General features: G+C 49.4%; 1 protein-coding gene across 3 annotated transcripts in view; it reads right to left on the reverse strand.

Moving 5' to 3' along the window:
- PLA2G4A (phospholipase A2 group IVA) overlaps window positions 1–20833 on the reverse strand; it is a 337394-nt gene that overhangs the window by 62827 nt on the left and 253734 nt on the right. For all 3 annotated transcript variants that reach the window (XM_075320930.1, XM_075320931.1, XM_075320933.1), the window contains one exon: window positions 20482–20547. In XM_075320930.1, coding sequence (XP_075177045.1) covers window positions 20482–20547 — 66 coding nt within the window. The remainder of the gene's footprint in view (window positions 1–20481; window positions 20548–20833) is intronic.

The following is a 20833-nucleotide window of genomic DNA, read 5'->3' on the forward strand; positions in this document are numbered from 1 at the left end:
GGCCTTGCCCACAAGCACTTGTCCACGTGTCTGTGGTTAGGTGGACTTTGGGTGAAACAGCGTTGTTCAGGGCACGTGTGATGTTTTGTGACACGTGGTTATGCAACGCGGGGACGGCACACCGGGAGAAATAGTGGCGGCTGGGGACCGAGTAACGTGGGACAGCTGCCGCCATCAGGTCACGGAATGCTTCTGTCTCCACCAGCCTAAAAGGCAACATTTCCAGCGCAAGCAGTCGCGAAATGTTAGCATTTAGAACTGTGGCATGTGGGGTGTTGGCAGTGTATTTGCGCCTGCGTTCAAAGGTTTGCTCAATGGATAACTGAACGCTGCGCTGGGACAAGGACGTGCTTGATGATGGTGTTCTTTCTGCGTAGGCAACTGCAGGTGCAGGAGTGGAGGAGGCTTGTTCGCAGGCAGCATGGACAGAGGATTGGCTCGCATGCACAACCAGCGAAGACGTAGCAGTGACATCAGCAAGCACTGCTCCTCGACTCTGTTGTACTTCCCACAAAGTCGGGTGCTTGGCTGACATGTGCCTGATCATGCTGGTGGTGGTCAGGCTGCTAGTTTTGGTACCCCTGCTGATGCTGGCACGGCAGGTGTTGCAAATGGCCTTTTTTGAATCATCTGGATCCAACTTAAAAAACTGCCAGACTCGTGAAGACCTAACATTTGTACAGGCACCTTGTGTCGTCGTGTTGTTACGGGGAACGGTTGCCTGACTTCTGCCTGGGGCCACCACCCTGCTTCTTACTGCCTGTTGTGATGCTACGCCTCCCTCCCCCTGTGCACTGCTGTCCTCGCTCTGCATATCCTCCTGCCAGGTTGGGTCAGTTACTGGATCATCCACCACGTCGTCTTCCTCTTCCGCACCCTGCTCCTCCTCCTGACTTGCTGACAATTGTGTCTCATCATCGTCCACCACTTGTTGAGACACGTTGCCAACTTCGTGAGAACGTGGCTGCTCAAATATTTGGCTATCTGTACAGACGATCTCCTCATGACCCACTTCAATATGAGCTGGCGAGAGGCCAGAATGTGTGAATGGAAACGTGAACAGCTCTTCCGAGTGTCCAAGTGTGGGATCATTAATGTCCGAGGAGGACGTGTACTCAGCCTGGTGGTAGGAAGGAGGATCAGGTTCAGAAATGTGCGGTGCAGTATCACGGCTACTGACACTTGACCGTGTGGAAGACAGAGTGTTTGTGGTGGTGCCAATCTGACTGGAAGCATTATCCGCTATCCAACTAACAACCTGTTGACACTGGTCTTGGTTCAAGAGCGGTGTACTGCTGCGGTCCCCAAGAATTTGGGACAGGACGTGCGAGCGACTAGATGTGGCCCTTTGTTGTGGCGAAATTAGAGCTTGCCCACGACCTCGGCCTCTGCCTGCACCACCATCACGTCCACTTCCTTGTTCCTTGCCAATGCCCTTGCGCATTTTGCAATGCTGTGCACTGCTGACGTGTATATTCACTACTTGTGCGTTATATCAAAGTTTCTGGAAATTGCACACAAGTGCACCTGTACGCTGCCACCAACAGGCACACACGTGCGGTTTTAAAAACCAAGCACGGACGCAATAATAACCTAACACAGGTTTTAGGAGCAAAAATTAAGAACTCTGACACTATCAGCCACTGCTGACTGACGTGTATTATACACTACACTTGTGCGTTATATAATAGTTTGGTAAACGCACACCAGTGCACCTGTACGCTGCCACCAACAGGCACACACGTGCGGTTTTAAAAACCAAGCACGGACGCAATAATAACCTAACACAGGTTTTAGGAGCAAAAATTAAGAACTCTGACACTATCAGCCACTGCTGACTGACGTGTATTATACACTACACTTGTGCGTTATATAATAGTTTGGTAAACGCACACCAGTGCACCTGTACGCTGCCACCAACAGGCACACGCGTGCGGTTTTCAAAACCAAGCACGGACGCAATAATAACCTAACACAGGTTTTAGGAGCAAAAATTAAGAACTCTGACACTATCAGCCACTGCTGACTGACGTGTATTATACACTACACTTGTGCGTTATATAATAGTTTGGTAAACGCACACCAGTGCACCTGTACGCTGCCACCAACAGGCACACACGTGCGGTTTTAAAAACCAAGCACGGACGCAATAATAACCTAACACAGGTTTTAGGAGCAAAAATTAAGAACTCTGACACTATCAGCCACTGCTGACTGACGTGTATTATACACTACACTTGTGCGTTATATAATAGTTTGGTAAACGCACACCAGTGCACCTGTACGCTGCCACCAACAGGCACACACGTGCGGTTTTAAAAACCAAGCACGGACGCAATAATAACCTAACACAGGTTTTAGGAGCAAAAATTAAGAACTCTGACACTATCAGCCACTGCTGACTGACGTGTATTATACACTACACTTGTGCGTTATATAATAGTTTGGTAAACGCACACCAGTGCACCTGTACGCTGCCACCAACAGGCACACACGTGCGGTTTTAAAAACCAAGCACGGACGCAATAATAACCTAACACAGGTTTTAGGAGCAAAAATTAAGAACTCTGACACTATCAGCCACTGCTGACTGACGTGTATTATACACTACACTTGTGCGTTATATAATAGTTTGGTAAACGCACACCAGTGCACCTGTACGCTGCCACCAACAGGCACACACGTGCGGTTTTAAAAACCAAGCACGGACGCAATAATAACCTAACACAGGTTTTAGGAGCAAAAATTAAGAACTCTGACACTATCAGCCACTGCTGACTGACGTGTATTATACACTACACTTGTGCGTTATATAATAGTTTGGTAAACGCACACCAGTGCACCTGTACGCTGCCACCAACAGGCACACACGTGCGGTTTTAAAAACCAAGCACGGACGCAATAATAACCTAACACAGGTTTTAGGAGCAAAAATTAAGAACTCTGACACTATCAGCCACTGCTGACTGACGTGTATTATACACTACACTTGTGCGTTATATAATAGTTTGGTAAACGCACACCAGTGCACCTGTACGCTGCCACCAACAGGCACACACGTGCGGTTTTAAAAACCAAGCACGGACGCAATAATAACCTAACACAGGTTTTAGGAGCAAAAATTAAGAACTCTGACACTATCAGCCACTGCTGACTGACGTGTATTATACACTACACTTGTGCGTTATATAATAGTTTGGTAAACGCACACCAGTGCACCTGTACGCTGCCACCAACAGGCACACACGTGCGGTTTTAAAAACCAAGCACGGACGCAATAATAACCTACTAACAGGTTTTTTTGGGGAGCGACAATTACAGTACAGACAAGTCAGACACTATCTGGACTGTTTTACACTGTGTACACCAGCCCCAGATATGAAGGCTGGTATACGGTCACCACTACCCTGCCTGCCTGCCTGCCTGTATACTGCTACAATAGTCCTGACAAGGACTCTTTTGGTCACTAGCCTGTATTCAGACCTGGCTATACCCTGCCTGTATATAGCAACAATAGTCCTGAGAAGGACTCTGCTACTGTACTCCGACCTGGCTATACCCTGCCTGCCTGTATACAACTAGAATAGTCCTGAGAAGGACTTTTGGTCACACTGTTTGCAGCCCTGCAACTGAAAAAGCTATAAAGGGCCGCAAAGCTTTCCCTGAATCAGCGACACTCTCCCTACACTCACTGTCAGAATAGCTGTGAGCAGAGCACAGCGCGCCGGCCGATATAAAGGCTCGGTGACGCTGTGCAGGCCGGCCAATCACTGCAATTCCACAACTAACAGGGCTGTGGCATTGCAGTGGTCTGCCAGCCAATCCCTGCATGAGGGCTGGCTCTCAAAAGAGCGCCAACATGCAGAAATGAAGACCACGAGTAAAGCACGAGTATCGCGAGATTACTCGGTCCCCGCCGAGCAGCCCGAGTACAGTGATACTCGTGCGAGTACCGAGTAGTGACAAGCATGCTCGCTCATCACTAGTAAGCACCCTCTCCGGGTACCCGTGTGGTCGGCAAAAGTAGGCCTGAAATGCTTTAGCTCCGGTACGGCCGGTCAGATCTTTGACTGGGACAACCACCATGAACCTTGAATAGTGATCTACGATGGTCATGGCGTAGGTGTACCCACTTTGGCTAGGGGTTAGCTTAACGTGGTCCAGGGCGACCAACTCCAGCGGTTGATAGGTGATAGTTGGTCGTGGAGGGGCCTTCTGGCTGGCTTCCTCCCTTCTCAGTGCACAGGGACCACACTCTCGGCACCAGGCCTCTACAGACTCCCGCATCCCACTCCAATAGAACCGCTCTCAACAGCATCTCCAGCTTCTTCCACCCAAAGTGCCCGGCACCGTCATGGTAAGCTTGTAGATCTGTGGGCATGTTCGCCTGGGGAACCACCAGCTGGCGAACCTTCTCATGAGTCTTCGGGTTGATCAGTTCCCGATACAGTTTTCCCTGGCACAGGTGCAGCCGGGCTCGTTCCTTCCACAGCCGTTGGGCCCCGGGAGGAGCGGCAGGGTCCATTCCAAGAGAGCCTTGTTCAATCATGGTCTTGACCAATTGGACGGCAGGCGCTTGGTCTTGGGCTTCTCCCCAACCCTGGCTGGGTAGCGGGTCCAGGTTTGCCTGCTGTTGTTTGACATGTAATTTTTTGACCGATGGCTGATGGAACGTGGGCAACTCAATTTCTTCGAGATCATCGTCTTCCGACCCCCCATCTGGCAGGTGGGGCATCCGGGACAACGCATGCGGGTTGGTGTTCTTGCGGCCGGCTCGGTATTTGATAGTGAAGTCATAATTAGACAGCCTGGCCACCCACCGCTGTTCCAAAGCACCCAGTTTGGCCGTGTCCAGATGGGTCAACGGATTATTGTCCGCGTAAGCCGTGAATTTTGCTGCTGCGAGGTAATGTTGGAACCTCTCGGTGATTGCCCACACCAAGGCCAGGAACTCAAGCTTGAAGGAGCTGTAATTTTTGGGGTTCCTTTCCGTGGGCCGGAGTTTTCTACTGGCGTAGGCGATCACCTTTTCTTGCCCGTCCTGGACTTGGGACAGGACTGCTCCCAAGCCCACATTGCTGGCATCGGTGTAGAGGACGAACGGGAGGCCGTAGTCGGGGTATGCCAGGATCTCTTCTCCCATTAAGGCAGTCTTCAGCTGGTGAAAGGACTCCTCATTCTTCTCCTCCCACACAAACGGAGATCCAGGGGACCTGCCTCTCTTGGTCTGTCCCATGAGGAGGTCTTGCATGGGGGCGGCCATCTTTGTATACCCCTTGATGAAGCAACGGTAGCCGCCCCCCAGGCCCAGGAACTGTCTCACTTCTCTCACTGTGGTCGGTCTCGGCCAGTCCTGGATAGCAGTGATCTTTTCGGGATCTGGGGCGACACCTTCTGTGCTCACGACGTGTCCGAGGTACTGTACCCTAGGCTTCAGTAGGTGGCACTTGGAGGGCTTCAGTTTCATCCCATACTTGGCTAGGGACGCGAACACTTCAGCCAGAAGTTCCAGGTGCGCCTCGTACGTCTGGGAGTATACGATCACATCATCTAGATACAGCAGGACCGTTTCGAAATTGAGAAGTCCCAGGCAACACTCCATGAGCCGTTGGAAGGTTCCAGGGGCATTGCACAGCGCGAACGGCATGCTGTTAAACTCACAGAGTCCCATGGGAGTGGCGAATGCAGTCTTCTCACGGTCCTCTGGTGCGACCGCTACCTGCCAGTACCCACTGGTAAGGTCAAGGGTAGAGAAGAAGTTAGCAGTTCTCAGCGCAGCTAGCGACTCTTCGATACGGGGGAGAGGATAGGCATCATTATGAGTGATCTGGTTGATCTTCCGGTAATCCACACACAGTCTCATGGTGCCGTCCTTCTTCTTTACCAGCACCAGTGGGGCTGCCCAGGGACTACAACTATCCCGAATGACACCTGCCTCCTTCATGTTCTTCAACATGTCTTTGGCGCATTGATAATGTGCTGGCAGGATTGGCCTATACCTTTCTTTGATGGGTGGATGTATGCCTGTAGGAATATGGTGTTGAACCCCTTTAATCCTCCCGAAATCTAATGGGTGTTTGCTGAAAACCTGTTCATACTCTTGCACTACCCTGTATACCCCCTCTTTGTGATGCGTGGGTGTGGCTTCAGTGCCTACATGTAGTTCCTGGCATCACTCCTAACTGTTCAGGGGGTATATGGTTACTGGCAGGGGATGCTGAAGTAGGAGGGGCGGCTTCGTGAATGGTGTGAGGGTCTAGGGTAAGCAACTTGGCAAGGGTAGCATAACGGGAAAGCCTAACTTCCTCCTCTCCACAATTCAGCACTCTTACAGGCACTCTTCCCTTTTTGACGTCAACCACCCCTCTGGCCGCCATCACCGTGGGCCAGTGTTCAGAAGGCGTGGGTTCCACCATCGCCGGGTAGTCGCGCCCCTGGGGGCCTACTGCTGCCCTGCACCAAATCAATATCTCGCTTCGGGGTGGCACTACCAAGGGGGCCACATCCATCACCCTTACTCCACCAATCTCTCCACCAGTTGAGTTCACTTGCTGCCGATACAGAAGGGCCCAGATCTCATGCTGCACAGCCCTCTGTCAGCCTCCTCCTGCTGTGGTGGCCAACTGCTGCAACAGACTCAGCACCTCACTCATACAATGCTCCATCACATTGGTCCCTAAGATTACTTTCGGGGTATGATCACTGGGTTCACTCATCACCACAATCATCCCTTGATTCTTCAACTCTGCACGTCCCAGTGTCAGGGTTACTTGTTTGTATCCTACTTGGGTTAGCGGGAGTCCATTAGCTGCGACAAGGGTCAGGCTATCATCAGAGGGGGCAAGTTCATCAGTGCCCCAATACTGCTGGTACAGTGTATATGGCATAGTGGTTACCTGTGATCCAGTGACCAAGAGGGCCATGAGCGGGATGCCGTCCACTGCCAGAGGGATGATGGGGCAAGCTCCGACATACCGGTCTCGCCAGTCGTGGGGGCCATTGGTGTCTACTCCTGAGGATTGGCCCTTGGCCCCAGGGGTTGCTCGTTTAACGGGCATCGCCTAGAGTAGTGGCCAGGCTTGCTGCACCTGTAACAAATAGGGGCCCCATACCGTGAGTCATTGGTCCTTCTCCGCTGCATCCAGGGGACGTCCTCTGGGCTGTCGGCGAGCTGGATCCTCCCTGGGGGCTTGAGTCTCGTCGGAAGTTGGACTGCGGCGAGGATCTTGGATAGGTCTCCATCCATGCGGCGGACCTGGGCAGCTAGCTCCTCCATCATCCCAACGGGGCGCTGCAGGGGCCGGTAGAGCTGGGAGAGGAGGTGCCACAGTAATGGGAGTGGTTTCATCTGGCCAGGGGACCGCCTCAGGAGCGTCTGGCGTTTGGGCCTGCAGGGCCTTGATGGCCCGCTCTTTCAACACTGCAAAGTCCAGATTGGGGTGTTCTAGGGCCCACAGCCGTAGCTGCTTGCGGTCTTCCACAGACCCCAGCCCCTGCATGAATTGTTCCACTAGCATCTTATTGCTGTCTGCATTGTTGATAGTGTCCACCCGCTCCAGCGTACGGAGGGCTGTTTGCAGACACAGGGCATAGTCTCTTATATTGTCCGCAGGCCGCTGTCGGCACTGATAAAACTGCATCCGCAATTCCGCTTCCGTGCGGGTCTCAAAAGCGATCTGCAGCTTCTAAAAAATGGTAGTCACTGAGGCATGGTCCGCATCTGTCCAGGTCTCAGTCTCCTGCTCAGCCGCGCTGGTTAGCTGGCCTAGCACTACCGCTGCCCGTTGCCTATCAGTCAAGGGATATAAAATCAAGGACCAGACTAATCTTTTTCCGGAACACCTGTAAAGCATAAGGCTTCCCATCGTACTGCGGTAGCCAGGTGGCACCAGGCACATAGAGCAGGGAGAACGGCATCACCTGGGTGACCGCTGGGCCCGCGGCCTCCCCCGCTCTTGCGGCCGGAGCATGGGCTATCCAGTTTCCATCTACGGGCGCTGCTGCGGCTGCAACCGCCACTCCTCCAACGTCGGGCGCAGACATCTTTTTCCCGTCCCCCCTTGAGTCTTCCACAAGGCGCACTTCTACCGGTAGGTAGATTGGCTCAATCCTGTTCGTGACGCCAAGTTGTCGCGGGCGGAGGGGACGCGCTCACCACGCTCGGGTCCGGGGCTTCTGCTGTGGCTCGAGCGGTGGGCCGGACTCGGGGACTCGAGCAGCGCTCCTCGTCCACGAGTGAAAAGGGGGTGGTTTGTTTAGGGAGATAGTTCGTGACGCCACCCACGGGTTGTGGTGATAAGGGCACCACCGCTGCTGGTGACTGGGATCCCAGGAGCGATGGTAGGGAGCAGCTAGGATGTTGTTCCCTCCGTGGGTAGGGGTTGGTGATCCCGGGGCCCGATGGTGTAGCGGGGAGGCTGGATGGCTGGGATGCAGGGCAGCGCGGCGCAGTGCCGGATGGCACTGGTGTACTCACTCAGATAGTCAATGACAGAGTCTCTGGTAAAGCAAACGGCTGGATGGACGGGTCCCGCAGCCGGCTGCAGTGTTTTTCCCCTGACCCCGGGTTGGTATTGTGAGTCCTTTCCTGCACCTTCTTGTACGCTCCTCCTGTGCTCCGGTTTCCAGCTGGCTCCCCGGTTCGGTACCGGACGGGCCACCACCCTGTCCCGGCTACCTACGGTTCCACCAAGACTGTCTTCCCAGCTCCTGTAGACGGCCACTACAGTCTGCCTGACTGGCTACACGAGGCTCCAACCTAGGTCCCACTCTGCGTCTGCCTCTCTGCACACCTCCTCTCCCTTCCTCTGCCTGGACTTGTCTGAACTTGTTTTCTGCCTCAGGCCAGCTAGACTCCTCAGTGGGCGTTCTCATCTGCCTGACTCCGCCCACCTAGTGTGTCTCTCTGAACCCGACGGAAGAAATCAAGTCTCACTGGGGATGACTGCTGTGAACTGCTGGGGGTGGGGGGTTGTGTGTGTTACCTGTGACCCCTGGCTAGTCCAGGGCGTCACATATGATGCAGGCGTGCTAAAATGTAACTGTGCTTCAGATGGGGATATGAAAGCGAGGTCACTTCCGTTCACTGCAGAGGAGCATGTATACCACGGTGGAATGCAATATGCGCTACACTAGTACAAACATGCTGGAATGCATGCGCCCCACTAAGAATGTGATATAAATTCAGAAGACTGGATGTAAAGTATATATAAAGTGAAACATATACTTTGCGAATTCATAAAAAACAACCTAACAGGAGCTCTTAAAAAAGGCACAGATGGTGCACTAACATAATTAGCAAAAAAAAAAAAAAAGAAGAAACCGAAAAAAGTAATAAAAATACAAAGTAAAGAATTATTAGAATAGGGCTAAAGAGCAAGTAATTATAATACTAATATAGTGGTATGATAAAAAATACATAACTCTTTAATATACGTGATCACTATAACAAATCATTGAAATAATCCCATGACTAATCGTGATAGAAAATTTACTCTCCCAGAAAACTGTTCTGAAGAAACAATAATAATGAAACTGAATGGCTGATAATATAGGATCAGTGGCCACATGGATGATGGTAAATACATTTCATAAGTAATGTGAACACAGTCCTAAAATATGACCATCAGATGAAGCTAGCAAAGCTGAGTTGTTCGTTAAATTCCTTAGGACTAAAGGTGGTGTCACACATAGCGACGACGACGACAATGACGTCGCTGCTAAGTCACCATTTTCTGTGACGTAGCAGTGACGTCCCGTCACAGTCGCGGTGTGTGACAGGGAGCCGGCACTGGCAGCGTGAGAGCGGCAGACGCTAGTAACTAAGGTAAATATCGGGTACCCAAGAGAAGTGCTTTCCTTGGTTACCCGATATTTACCTTAGTTACACTTCCACGCGTCGCTGCTAGCTAGGGGCTGGTCACTGGTCGCTGGTGAGATCTGCCTGTTTGACAGCTCACCAGCGACCATGTAACGACGCAGCAGCGATCCTGATAAGGTCAGATCGCTGGTTGTGATCGCTGCTGCGTCGCTATGTGTGACACCACCTTAAGGGACTCTTTCCAGAAGATCCACATGCTTTCTGTTGAGTAATCTTTTTGTCCTAATTTCCCCCTTATCACTAATAGAGGAAGAACCTCAATGACACATGATGAAATGAAGCTCATGTCTTAAGCCTGTGTTCACACTGGGCATTTTTTTAGCTATCGATTTGCCTTGGTTTTATGCAAATGCATGCTAATAAAATGCTGCTTTTTACAATACCAGCAAAGTCTATGAGATTTCTGAAATCGCATGTACACACATGCATATCGCAGCAAAACCGGAGGTGGTTCACAAAAGTCAGGAAAAAATCCTGACCTGTTTGTACACACAAACAGGTCAGGATTTTTTCCTGACTTTTGTGAACCACCTCCGGTTTTGCTGCATTATGAAAAGAATGAACACATCAATTCTTTTCAGCGCCTTTGATACGGTTTTTCACCCTAGTGACAGGTGGACTCACAGATACCCTGGATCGGCGGGTCTAACTGAATTAATAAAAAAAAAAAAAAAAAAAAAAAAAAAAGTTACACTGGATCAATTCCGGGCCTAACTAGGTTTTTTATTAACCCGGTTAGACCTGCTTATCCAGGGTATCTGGCCGACACTTAAATGGTGGTGGGGGATAGGGGTATTAGAGCAAGTGCGGTATATTTACCAAATCACCGGCGTGGCTGTACGCTCCCACAGCTCCTCCACTTCCCCACTCATTACATATTCACTGCTTTCATCTGTTATTCGTTGCAGTCAGTCTGACTGCAACCAATCACAGACCTATTCTGCGGGTCTATACAGAGAGTGAATGAGGCACTAATTCAGTGGGGACATCATTCAGGCTATTTACGGTCCCAGGTATCGCCAGTTGTAGTGATGAGCGATGTTCGAGGTTTGCCAATTTCATATTCGAGTGATTTTGGTGGGTGCTCGAAATCGAACTCGAACTCAAGCTTTTTGCTAAAAGCTCGACAGTTCGAGTTACATTCGAAAACGGTTCGATCACCATAAACGTGGCTTTTCACAGTAAGGCTATGTGCACATGTTGCTATCTGCATGCGTCCTGCGTCCCCAGCAAAATCCCTCTCCCTTTCCTACTCACCGTTCAGGGGCACCTCGCTCCACGTCTGTCAAAAATCTGCGGTGTCTTTTCCTCTTTAGAAAATAGCTGCCACTTCATTAGTCAATTAGTTATTCTGTGCTTTCCCAGCCCACCGGCGCCTATGATTGGTTGCAGTCAGACATGTCCCCAAGCTGAGTGACAGCTGTCTCACTGCAACCAATCACAGCCGCCGGTGGGCGGGTCTATATCGTGCAGTAAAATAAATAAATAATAAAAAAAAAGAAAAAATGCGCTATCCCCCATATTTGATACCAGCCAGGATAAAGCCACACGGCTGGAGGCTGGTATTGTCAGGATGGAGAGCACCACGGTATGGGGAGCCCTCCAGCCTAACAATATCACCCAGCAGCCAGCCGGAATAGCCGCATCCATTAGATGCGACTGTCTTGGGGGACTCTACCCAGCTCATCCCAAATTGCCCTGGTGCGGTGGCAATCGGGGAAATAATGAGTTTAATCATACCAGGCGTCTCCCAGAGATACCATCCATGACTAAACTTAAAGTGAAAGTAAAGAAACAAACACACACACACGCACACACACCAAAAAATCCTTTATTTGGAATAAAAGACAAAAAAATCACCCTCTTTCACCCCTTTGTTAATCAACAAATACCCCAGCAGGTCCGACGTAATTCACATGACACTGTCAGTTCTGCTACAGAACACGAGTGCTCTTAGTTATCACCTCCACATAGCAAAAAAGTGAATTGCGCGGTCAGCAGAGACTTCAGCAATGCAGAAGTCAAGATTACCAAATCTGCCTATCTTTAACATTAGAAGCAGTAGAGGTCGTGCGTTCTAGTCCCGGTAAAGAATTTTTTTTTTTTTATTATTTTTAAATTATAATTATTATTTATTTATAAACTGAAAGTAAATAAAGGATTTTTCGCGGTGTGTGTTTATTTGGAATAAAAAACAAAAAAAACCACCGTTTCAGCATTTTATTAAAATCCTCCAATACCCCTCCAGGTCCGACGTAATCCACAAGACACGGCCAGTTCTGCTATAGAACACAAGTGCTCTATCAGCTCCACGTAGCAATCAAGTTTACCAAATTACTGCCTATCTTTATCATAAGAAGCAGTAGCTGAGTGGATAGAGTGCTCGCCTATGAAGAATGAGGGCGCGAGTTCTAGTCTGGTAAAGAATTTTTTTTTAATTTAAATTATATTTATAATATATTTATAATTATAATTTAATTATGCACTGAGGGGAGGAGCCGGACATCAGCTATGAGCGCTCTCCCAATCTCTCTCTCTCTCCCCATTCTTTCTCTCTCCTTTCTGTCTCTCTCTCCCCCCCCTTTCTCGCTTTCCTTTCTCTTATTTCTCCTCTCTCTCTCTTTCTTTCTCTCTCTCTTCTTTCTCAGACCTGGCGATGATCAGCTGATGCGGTTACAATCAGCTGACACTAAGGGGCACTTTGCACACTGCGACATCGCAGGTGCGATGTCGGTGGGGTCAAATTGAAAATGACGCACTTCCGGCATCACATGCGACATCGCAGTGTGTAAAGGCTGGATGATACGATTAACGAGTGCAAAAGCGTCGTAATCGTATCATCGGTGCAGCGTCGGCATAATCCATGATTACGCTGACGCAATGGTCCGATGTTGTTCCTCGCTCCTGCGGCAGCACACATCGCTGTGTGTGAAGTCGCAGGAGCGAGGAACGTCTCCTACCGGGCTCACTGCGGCTTCCGTAGGATATGCGGAAGGAAGGAGGTGGGCAGGATGTTTACATCCTGCTCATCTCCGCCCCTCCGCTCTGATTGGCCGCCTGCCGTGTGACGTCGCAGTGACGCCGCACGGCCCGCCCCCTTAACAAGGAGGCGGGTCGCCGGCCACAGGGACGTCGCACGGCAGGTGAGTGTGTGTGTGAAGCTGGCGTAGCGATAACTTTCGCTACGCCAGCTATCACCACATATCGCTGCTGCGACGGGGGCGGGCACTATCGCACTCGGCATCGCAGCATCGGCCTGCGATGTCGCAGTGTGCAAAGTGCCTCTAAGTCTAGCGGTGAGGCCGGCTTTTTACCACCCGGCCGGCTAAACTATTAGCTGATGCCGTCGGACAGGAGTCTGCACTGAAGTGTGTAGTTTTTTGGGGTTTTTTTGCACTGATGCATCAGCTGATTGTATAAAAGCCGTTTATACAATCAGCTGCTGTGTCATGTGATTCAGGCCCTTGAATCTTACACATCATCTGATTGCTTTGCGTTCCAGCAAACCGATCAGATGATATTGGATCCAGATTGGACGGCACGGAACCCTTGACCCAGGATTACTGCGGAGGGGGGTTCTTTATTTCAATAAAGATGGAGTCACTAATTCTGTTGTGTTTTATTTATAATAAAAATATTTGTGTGTGTTATGTTTTTTTTTTTTTTAAAATCGGTACTAGAAATTCATGGTGGCCATGTCTAATATTGGCATGACACCATGAATTTCGGGATTAGAGCCAGTTGATAATATACAGCTAGCCCCAACCCCATTATTACCCAGTGAGCCACCCATCACCAGGGCAGCTATAAGAGTTGGATACAGCGCCAGAAGATGGCGCTTCTATGAAAGCACCCTTTTCTGGGGCGGCTGCGGACTGCAATTCACAGCAGAGGGGCCCAGAAAGCTCAGGCCAACCTGTGCTTTGGATTCCAATCCCCAGCTGCCTAGTTGTACCTGGCTGGACACAAAAATATGGCGAATCCCACATCATTTGTTTTTTTAATTATTTCATGTAATGAGTGAAATAATTAAAAAAACGGGCTTCCCTATATTTTTGGTTCCCAGCCGGGTACAAATAGGCAGCTGGGGGTTGGGGGCAGCCCTTAGGTGCCTGCTATACCTGGCTAGCATACAAAAATATGGCGAATCCCACATAATTTTTTGGGGGGGCAAAAATCTCCTGCATACAGTCCTGGATGGAGTATGCAGAGCCTTGTAGTTCTGCAGCTGCTGTCTGTCTGTATGGAGGAGAGCAGACAGCAGCTGCAGAACGGCAAGGCTCAGCATGCTCCATTCACTAGTGTATGCAGGAGAGCAGACAGCAGCTGCAGAACTACAAGGCTCAGCATACTCCATCCAGGACTGAATGCAGGAGTTTTTTGCCCACCAAAAAAATGACATGAGCTTCGCCATATTTTTGTATGCTAGCCATGTACAGCAGGCAGGTACGGCTGCCCCCAACCCACAGCTGCCTATTTGTACCCGTCTGGGAACAAAAAAAATAGGGAAGCCCTTTTTCTTAATTATTTCATGAATTTCATGAAATAATTAAAAAAAATATCGACATGAGCTTCGCCCCATTTGTGTGTCCAGCCGGGTACAACTAGGCAGCTGGGGATAAGAATCCGCAGTACAGTTTAGCACGAGCTTTTTGGGCCCCTCTGCTGAGAATTGCAATCCGCAGCCGCCCCAAAAAATGGCGCTTTCATAGAAGCGCCATCATCTGACGCTGTATCCAACTCTTCCAACAGCCCTGGAGCTGGGTGGCTTGCTGGGTAATTATGAGTTAATACTAGCTTTGTTTTACTAGCTAGTATTAAGTCAGAGATTCTTAATGTCAGGCAAGTTTGACCCAGCCATTAAGAATCTCCAATAAAGGGTTTAAAAAAAAAAAAAAAAAAGACACCACACAGAGAAAAAATGCTTTAATAGAAATAAATACACAGACACACTTAGAGACTCCATGTTTATTACTCCCTGTCAGCCCTCCACGATCCTGCTCTTCTGTCTTCTTTCTCCTTCAACCCATGCAGCTCTGCTACATCAGCAGCGCTGCATGGGGGAAGACGCTGCTGTTCCCGTGGAGTCTTTTCACTCCGTGAGTGACCAGAAGCTGCTGCCTGTAAGCGGTGACGTCACTGACAGGCGCGTTGCTATAGCAACGGTGATCTCCGTTATTGACCAGCTGTGGCAGCCGGTGAATAACGGAATGGGGAAGCAGAACGGGGAGTCGACCGTGTGCCAGAGCATGTCGCCGGTACATGGAGATACACAAATGATCACCGCGTACTGGAGAGATGCACTGACAGGTCTTAGCATGACGTCAAAGCAATGAGACCAGTCTGTAGCCAATGAGATAATAGACACGTGACTGGTCACATGGCTATTTTGACGTCACGATAGGTCCTATGCTGGTGCTGGTTACCGGGAGGACGCAGCGATTATCGGAAGGAAAAGCAGCGGGAGACAGAGTGCAGGACACATCACGGGGTCACGTAAGTGTTATGGCAATGTTTATTAACTGTATGTGTACATTTATAATGTGTTTTTATGTGTTTGTGTTTGCTTCCCATTGGTTTCAATGGGGTTTGAGAGGTTCGTCGAATGGCTCGCCCAACCGAACTCGAACGCGGCCTCCGTTCGACGAACCGAGTCGAACTCGAGCCTCTAGAGGTTCGCTCATCTCTAGCCAGCTGTGACCGGAAATCACTTGAGTGAAGGGATTGCTGATCACACGGCTCATTCATTCTCTGGAGTTCACAGCGAGCAGTCTTGTTCTATGGTGCTCACTGTGATCTTCAGATGTAGCAGATCTGAATCGCCGTGGGATCTAGTGTGGATTACGTCGGACCTGCAGTGGTTATTATGGGGTTAATAAAGTGGTCAAAGAGGGGTTTTTTTTGTATTTTTTTTCAAATAAAGGATTTTTTCGGTGTTGGTGTTTATTTCTTTCCACTTATTACAGATTGATGATGGGGGTATCTCAGACGCCAGCTATAACCAATCTAGGGCTTAGTCGCAGCTATGAGCTGCGATTAACCCCTGATATTACTCTGATTGCCACCGCACCATTGCAAATTGGGAAGAGCCAGGTAAAGTGCTCGGATTTTCGCATCTAATGGATGCAACAATCCTGGGCGGCTGCAGGCTGATATTTTTAGGCTGGGTCTTGCCAGCCAGAGAATACTAGCCCTCAGCTGTGGGCTTTATCTTGGCTGGGTATGAAATTTGGGGGGACCGCACGCTGTTTTTTTTTTTTAATCACTTATTTAAATAATTAAAAAAAAACAGCATAGGGTCACTTTTATTTTCATGCACAGCTAAGATAAGTACACAGCTGGGGGCTGCAGCCTGTAGCCGTATGCTTTATCTGTGCTGGGTATCATAATATGGGGGGACCCTACACCATTTTTTTTCCATTTATTTTTTACTGTATGATAGACCCACAAACTCAAGTGGGGTGGGGGGTAGAGCAGTGAATATGCATGAGGCTAATGAGTGGTACTATAAGTAGGAGGGGCCGCGGGAGCCTAGAATGTATGGGCACCTGATAAGTTAGTGGGCGTGACCAGCAGGGTTAGTGGGTGTGAACGGTTTTGGTTAGTGAGCTTGGAGATGTTTTCTTCCTTCCAGTACAATCATGCTTCGCCCCACTGCCCCCCATGTGATAGGGGCCTGTTGAATGACATCATACCTCGAAGGTGCCCATACACTCTACCGGAGACTGGTAAGTATAGCACGCTTGCTTTACTTTTTTTTTTTTTTTTTTTACTACCAGAGTGCTGGATCAGGTCAATCTTGGCCCAGCCCAGCACTCTGGTACTCTTGAACCCTTGCTGGTCTTGACATCACAATAAAAAACGCTGTAAAAAATGCTGGAAAAAATGCCACAAAAACCTCTAAAAACCGCACCAAAACCGCAGATTACTCCCAGGAGACATCCTGCCACACAATCAGGTTTTGGTCAGGAAAAAAATACTGCAAAAACGGGACAAGAGCTATTTACCGTATTTTTCGCTTTATAAGACGCACTTTTCCTCCCCAAATTTTGGGAGGAAAATGGGGGGTGCGTCTTATAAAGCGGTACTGGGGGGGGGGTCCTGTCTGAGGCGATCGGGCGGCCGGGTGCCTGTGGCTGCATGCAAGCGGCCGGGTACCTGTACTTGCGTGCAGCGGCAGCCGGGTACCCGTGGCTGTGTGCGGGCGGCAGCGGGTGCTGTGTGGGGTCGGCAGCCGGGTACCTGTGCTTGCATGCGGTGGCAGACTGGTACCCATGGCTGTGTGCGGACGGCAGCCGGGTGCTGTGTGCGAGCCCTCACACAGGTACCCGGCTGCCGCCCTCACACAGTCACCCAGCTGCCGCCTGCACACAGCCATGGGTACCCGGCTGCCACCGCACGCAAGCACAGGTACCCGGCGGCTTGTACTCAGGGTGGGCGGGCAGCCTGCTGGCTGCCACTCTGTGCATGCGGGGTGGGCGGCTGTGCAGCTTACCAGTTGTCCGCGGTCCCACTTTCAAATGATGGCGCCGGTGGAGCTCTTGGATGAGAGCTCCATCTGCGCACGCGCTGCTCCGGGAGTCAGCACATGCGCAGATGGAGCCCTTGGATGAGAGCTCCATCTGCGCATGCGTCGCTCCGGGCGCCATTACTTGAATCGGGACCGCGGACACACTCCACCACTGAGCCGTCGCCGCCGCTCCCACCACTGAGCCGTCGCCGCTGCTCCCACCACTGAGCCGTCGCCGCCGCCGCTGCCACCACTGAACCGGGACCGCGGACACACTCCACCACTGAGCAGTCCCTGCCGCTGCCACCACTGAGCAGTTGCCGCCGCTCCCACCACTGAGCCGTCCCCACCACTCCCACCACTGAGCGGTCGCCGCCGCTGCCACCACTGAACCGGGACCGCGGACACACTCCACCACTGAGCAATCCCTGCCGCTGCCACCACTGAGCAGTTGCCGCCGCTCCCACCACTGAGCCGTCGCCGCCGCTGCCACCACTGAACCAGGACCGTGGACACACTCCACCACTGAGCAGTCCCTGCCGCTGCCACCACTGAGCAGTTGCCGCCGCTCCCACCACTGAGTCGTCGCCGCCACTCCCACCACTGAGCCGTCACCGCCGCTGCCACCACTGAACCAGGACCGCGGACACACTCCACCACTGAGCAGTCCCTGCCACCACTGAGTCGCCGCCGCCGCTGCCACCACTGAACCGGGACCGCGGACACTCACTGCACCGGCCTGCTGCACGGCTCACCCGCCACGGCTGCTGCCGCCACCACGGACCCAACGGATCCTGCCACCGCGCCTGCAACCACGGACGGCACGGCACCTGCAACCACGGACCCCGCTGCCACTGACCTGCCGCGCCTGCCAGCACAACCTGTGCCTCCTGTGACCCCGCTTCCCCACCACTGCTGCCCCCCTCCGGTAAGAGAACACCAGAGTATAAGACGGACCCCATTTTTCTTTTTTTTACCTTTTTTTATGTCCAAGTTTGGGGTGCTATGGGGAGATAAGGTATGCACACCAGTGACTATGTAAGGGGAATACATGCAATAGCAGAAACTGCTGTGTGAATACTGACTTGAAAAATCCAACAGCTATATGCAAGAGTGAAAATGTGAAAAATGGAATCTGCATTACTGCCATGAACATATGAATCAAGAGAAATTTAGCTACTGAATTGATCAATGCAATAGAGCCCCAACACTACGCCAAAGTATTTCTCTACGTTGGGGTCCCTAGCTAGTGTGTGTCCTCTCATGCAGTTAAAAAACTTACCGTGTATGGGAAGCTGAGACCCAGGCTATTTATGCGTATGATATGGATTGGCAATAGGTGTGGTTGGGGAGGGTTCACAAACGAAAAAATACTAACAAATAGGAATAACGTTTGGAACACCATTCTAAGTCCGAACTGGGTGCAAAAACCTAAAAAAAAATCACTATGGGGAGATAAGGTATGCACACCAGTGACTATGTAAGGGGAATACATGAAATAGCAGAAACTGCTGTGTGAATACTGACTTGAAAAATCCAATAGCTATATGCAAGAGTGAAAATGTGAAAAATGGAATCTGCATTACTGCCATGAACATATGAATCAAGAGAAATTTAGCTACTGAATTGATCAATGCAATAGAGCCCCAACACTACGCCAAAGTATTTCTCTACGTTGGGAAATACTTTGGCGTAGTGTTGGGGCCAATATGATCCAATATGGACCTTCCACTCCTAAAAGGTGATGGAAGGTATTGAGGAAATTAAATTACAGAAATGAGCATCAGCTCTTAAGATTCCTCAGTATTTTCTAAGAAAATAGTTCACGATTCTATCAGTCTGGTCATCGAAGGTAACTATAAGGCATGTGACAGTATCCAATATGGGTCTTGATCTGGGGGTGACCAATAATGATCTACTACTCCCAAAAGCATGCTTAAATGCTGAACCTATAACCTCTGGAGGATACCCCTTGCATAAAAATCTTTTTCTAAGAATCACAGCGTGGGACTGAAAATCCACCAGGGAAGAACAATTTCTCCTTAATCTAAGGAATTGATCCTTTTTTTAAAAAAAAAGTAGGGTGATGACCTTCCTACCTCAGCAAGTTGTTTATCGCTGTAGGCTTATGGAAAGATCGATGTTCTTAGTAAGCCAAACATTTCCTTAGAAATATTGTCGTGATTTTTTTTCCTTCACCAACTTAATGAAGGATTCATACGATATATGATCTCTGGGCCATTAGGATGTCGTCAATATATTGTCCCCAAAAAAAACGTATTTGAGGACTCAAAAGTACATCTTCATCCCGGAAAACTATAGTCTCCTCCCACCAACCCAGTAGCAAGTTGGCATACATGGGGGTGCAGGCAGGTGTAACCTATCATGGTGCCCCTGAGATGGTGACAGAGCTTGCTATTGAAAAAGAAAAAAAAATAAATTATGATGTAGTAAAAAATCCAGTAGCTCAAGCAAGAAGTTATTATGGGGTACCAGATATGTCCCATTAGTGTTCAAATAGTACCTCCTTATCGAAATGCCAGAAGTATGGATTATATTGCTGCAGAGAAATTCTACATAAATAGAGGCCACAATGGTACCTGGTTCAACCGTGAAACCAACAGTTTCATTAGGAGGTCAATAGTGTCTTTAAGATACAATGGCAAAGCAGTAAGAAAAGTGTGCAATAATTGATCCAAATAAATTCTGGAATTTGCACACAAAGCATCAGTACCAGAAAGAATAGGACACACGTAAAGTGGGTGATAACCCTTATGGATATTTGCAAAAGGATAAAAAGTGACCATTAGAGGAGGTTTGGGAAGTAGAAAGTCAAATTTCTTCTTAGACATTAGACCATCATTAAATGCTGCCATATGAATATGTGATAATTTAGAAGTTTATTTCAGGGTAGGATAATTTTGAAGAATCTCATATGTGGTATGGTCACATCAAATTGCAAGACACATACTCAAATAGTTTATAGAGGTCTAGCCAAACCTATTGCTGGCGTCTTTGAAGCTATTTGGTGAGTGCCCAGTAAAAGCTCATCTTCATAAATTTAGTTTCAAGAAAATTAAAGATATGTTACCTTTTGGTTCTTGTTGTTCATCGTCGCTGTCATTGTCATCAACTATGTGCTTAGGTTTAAGGTTTTCTAGAAGTAAAACAAAAACAAAAAAATTACTGTTTTCATAGCCTTACCATATTTGATGCCACAAGGTTTTAATATGTCTGACAGAACTGCTGAAGGAAACATATTGCAGTAAAACCATTTGACAGATGAAGATCTTTGTTGCTAGCATAATTCATATAAGAAAACTTTTTATATAAGGCTTTGTTATTGCTAGAATAATCGCTCCAACAATCTCCTATTTGATGCACGATCGGAAATTTTTACAGGCGATCCTTTAGAAACTGTATATTAACTTTTGTACATAAAA

Source organism: Anomaloglossus baeobatrachus, chromosome 8 (assembly GCF_048569485.1).
Source record: "Anomaloglossus baeobatrachus isolate aAnoBae1 chromosome 8, aAnoBae1.hap1, whole genome shotgun sequence".
Classification (NCBI taxonomy): domain Eukaryota; kingdom Metazoa; phylum Chordata; class Amphibia; order Anura; family Aromobatidae; genus Anomaloglossus; species Anomaloglossus baeobatrachus.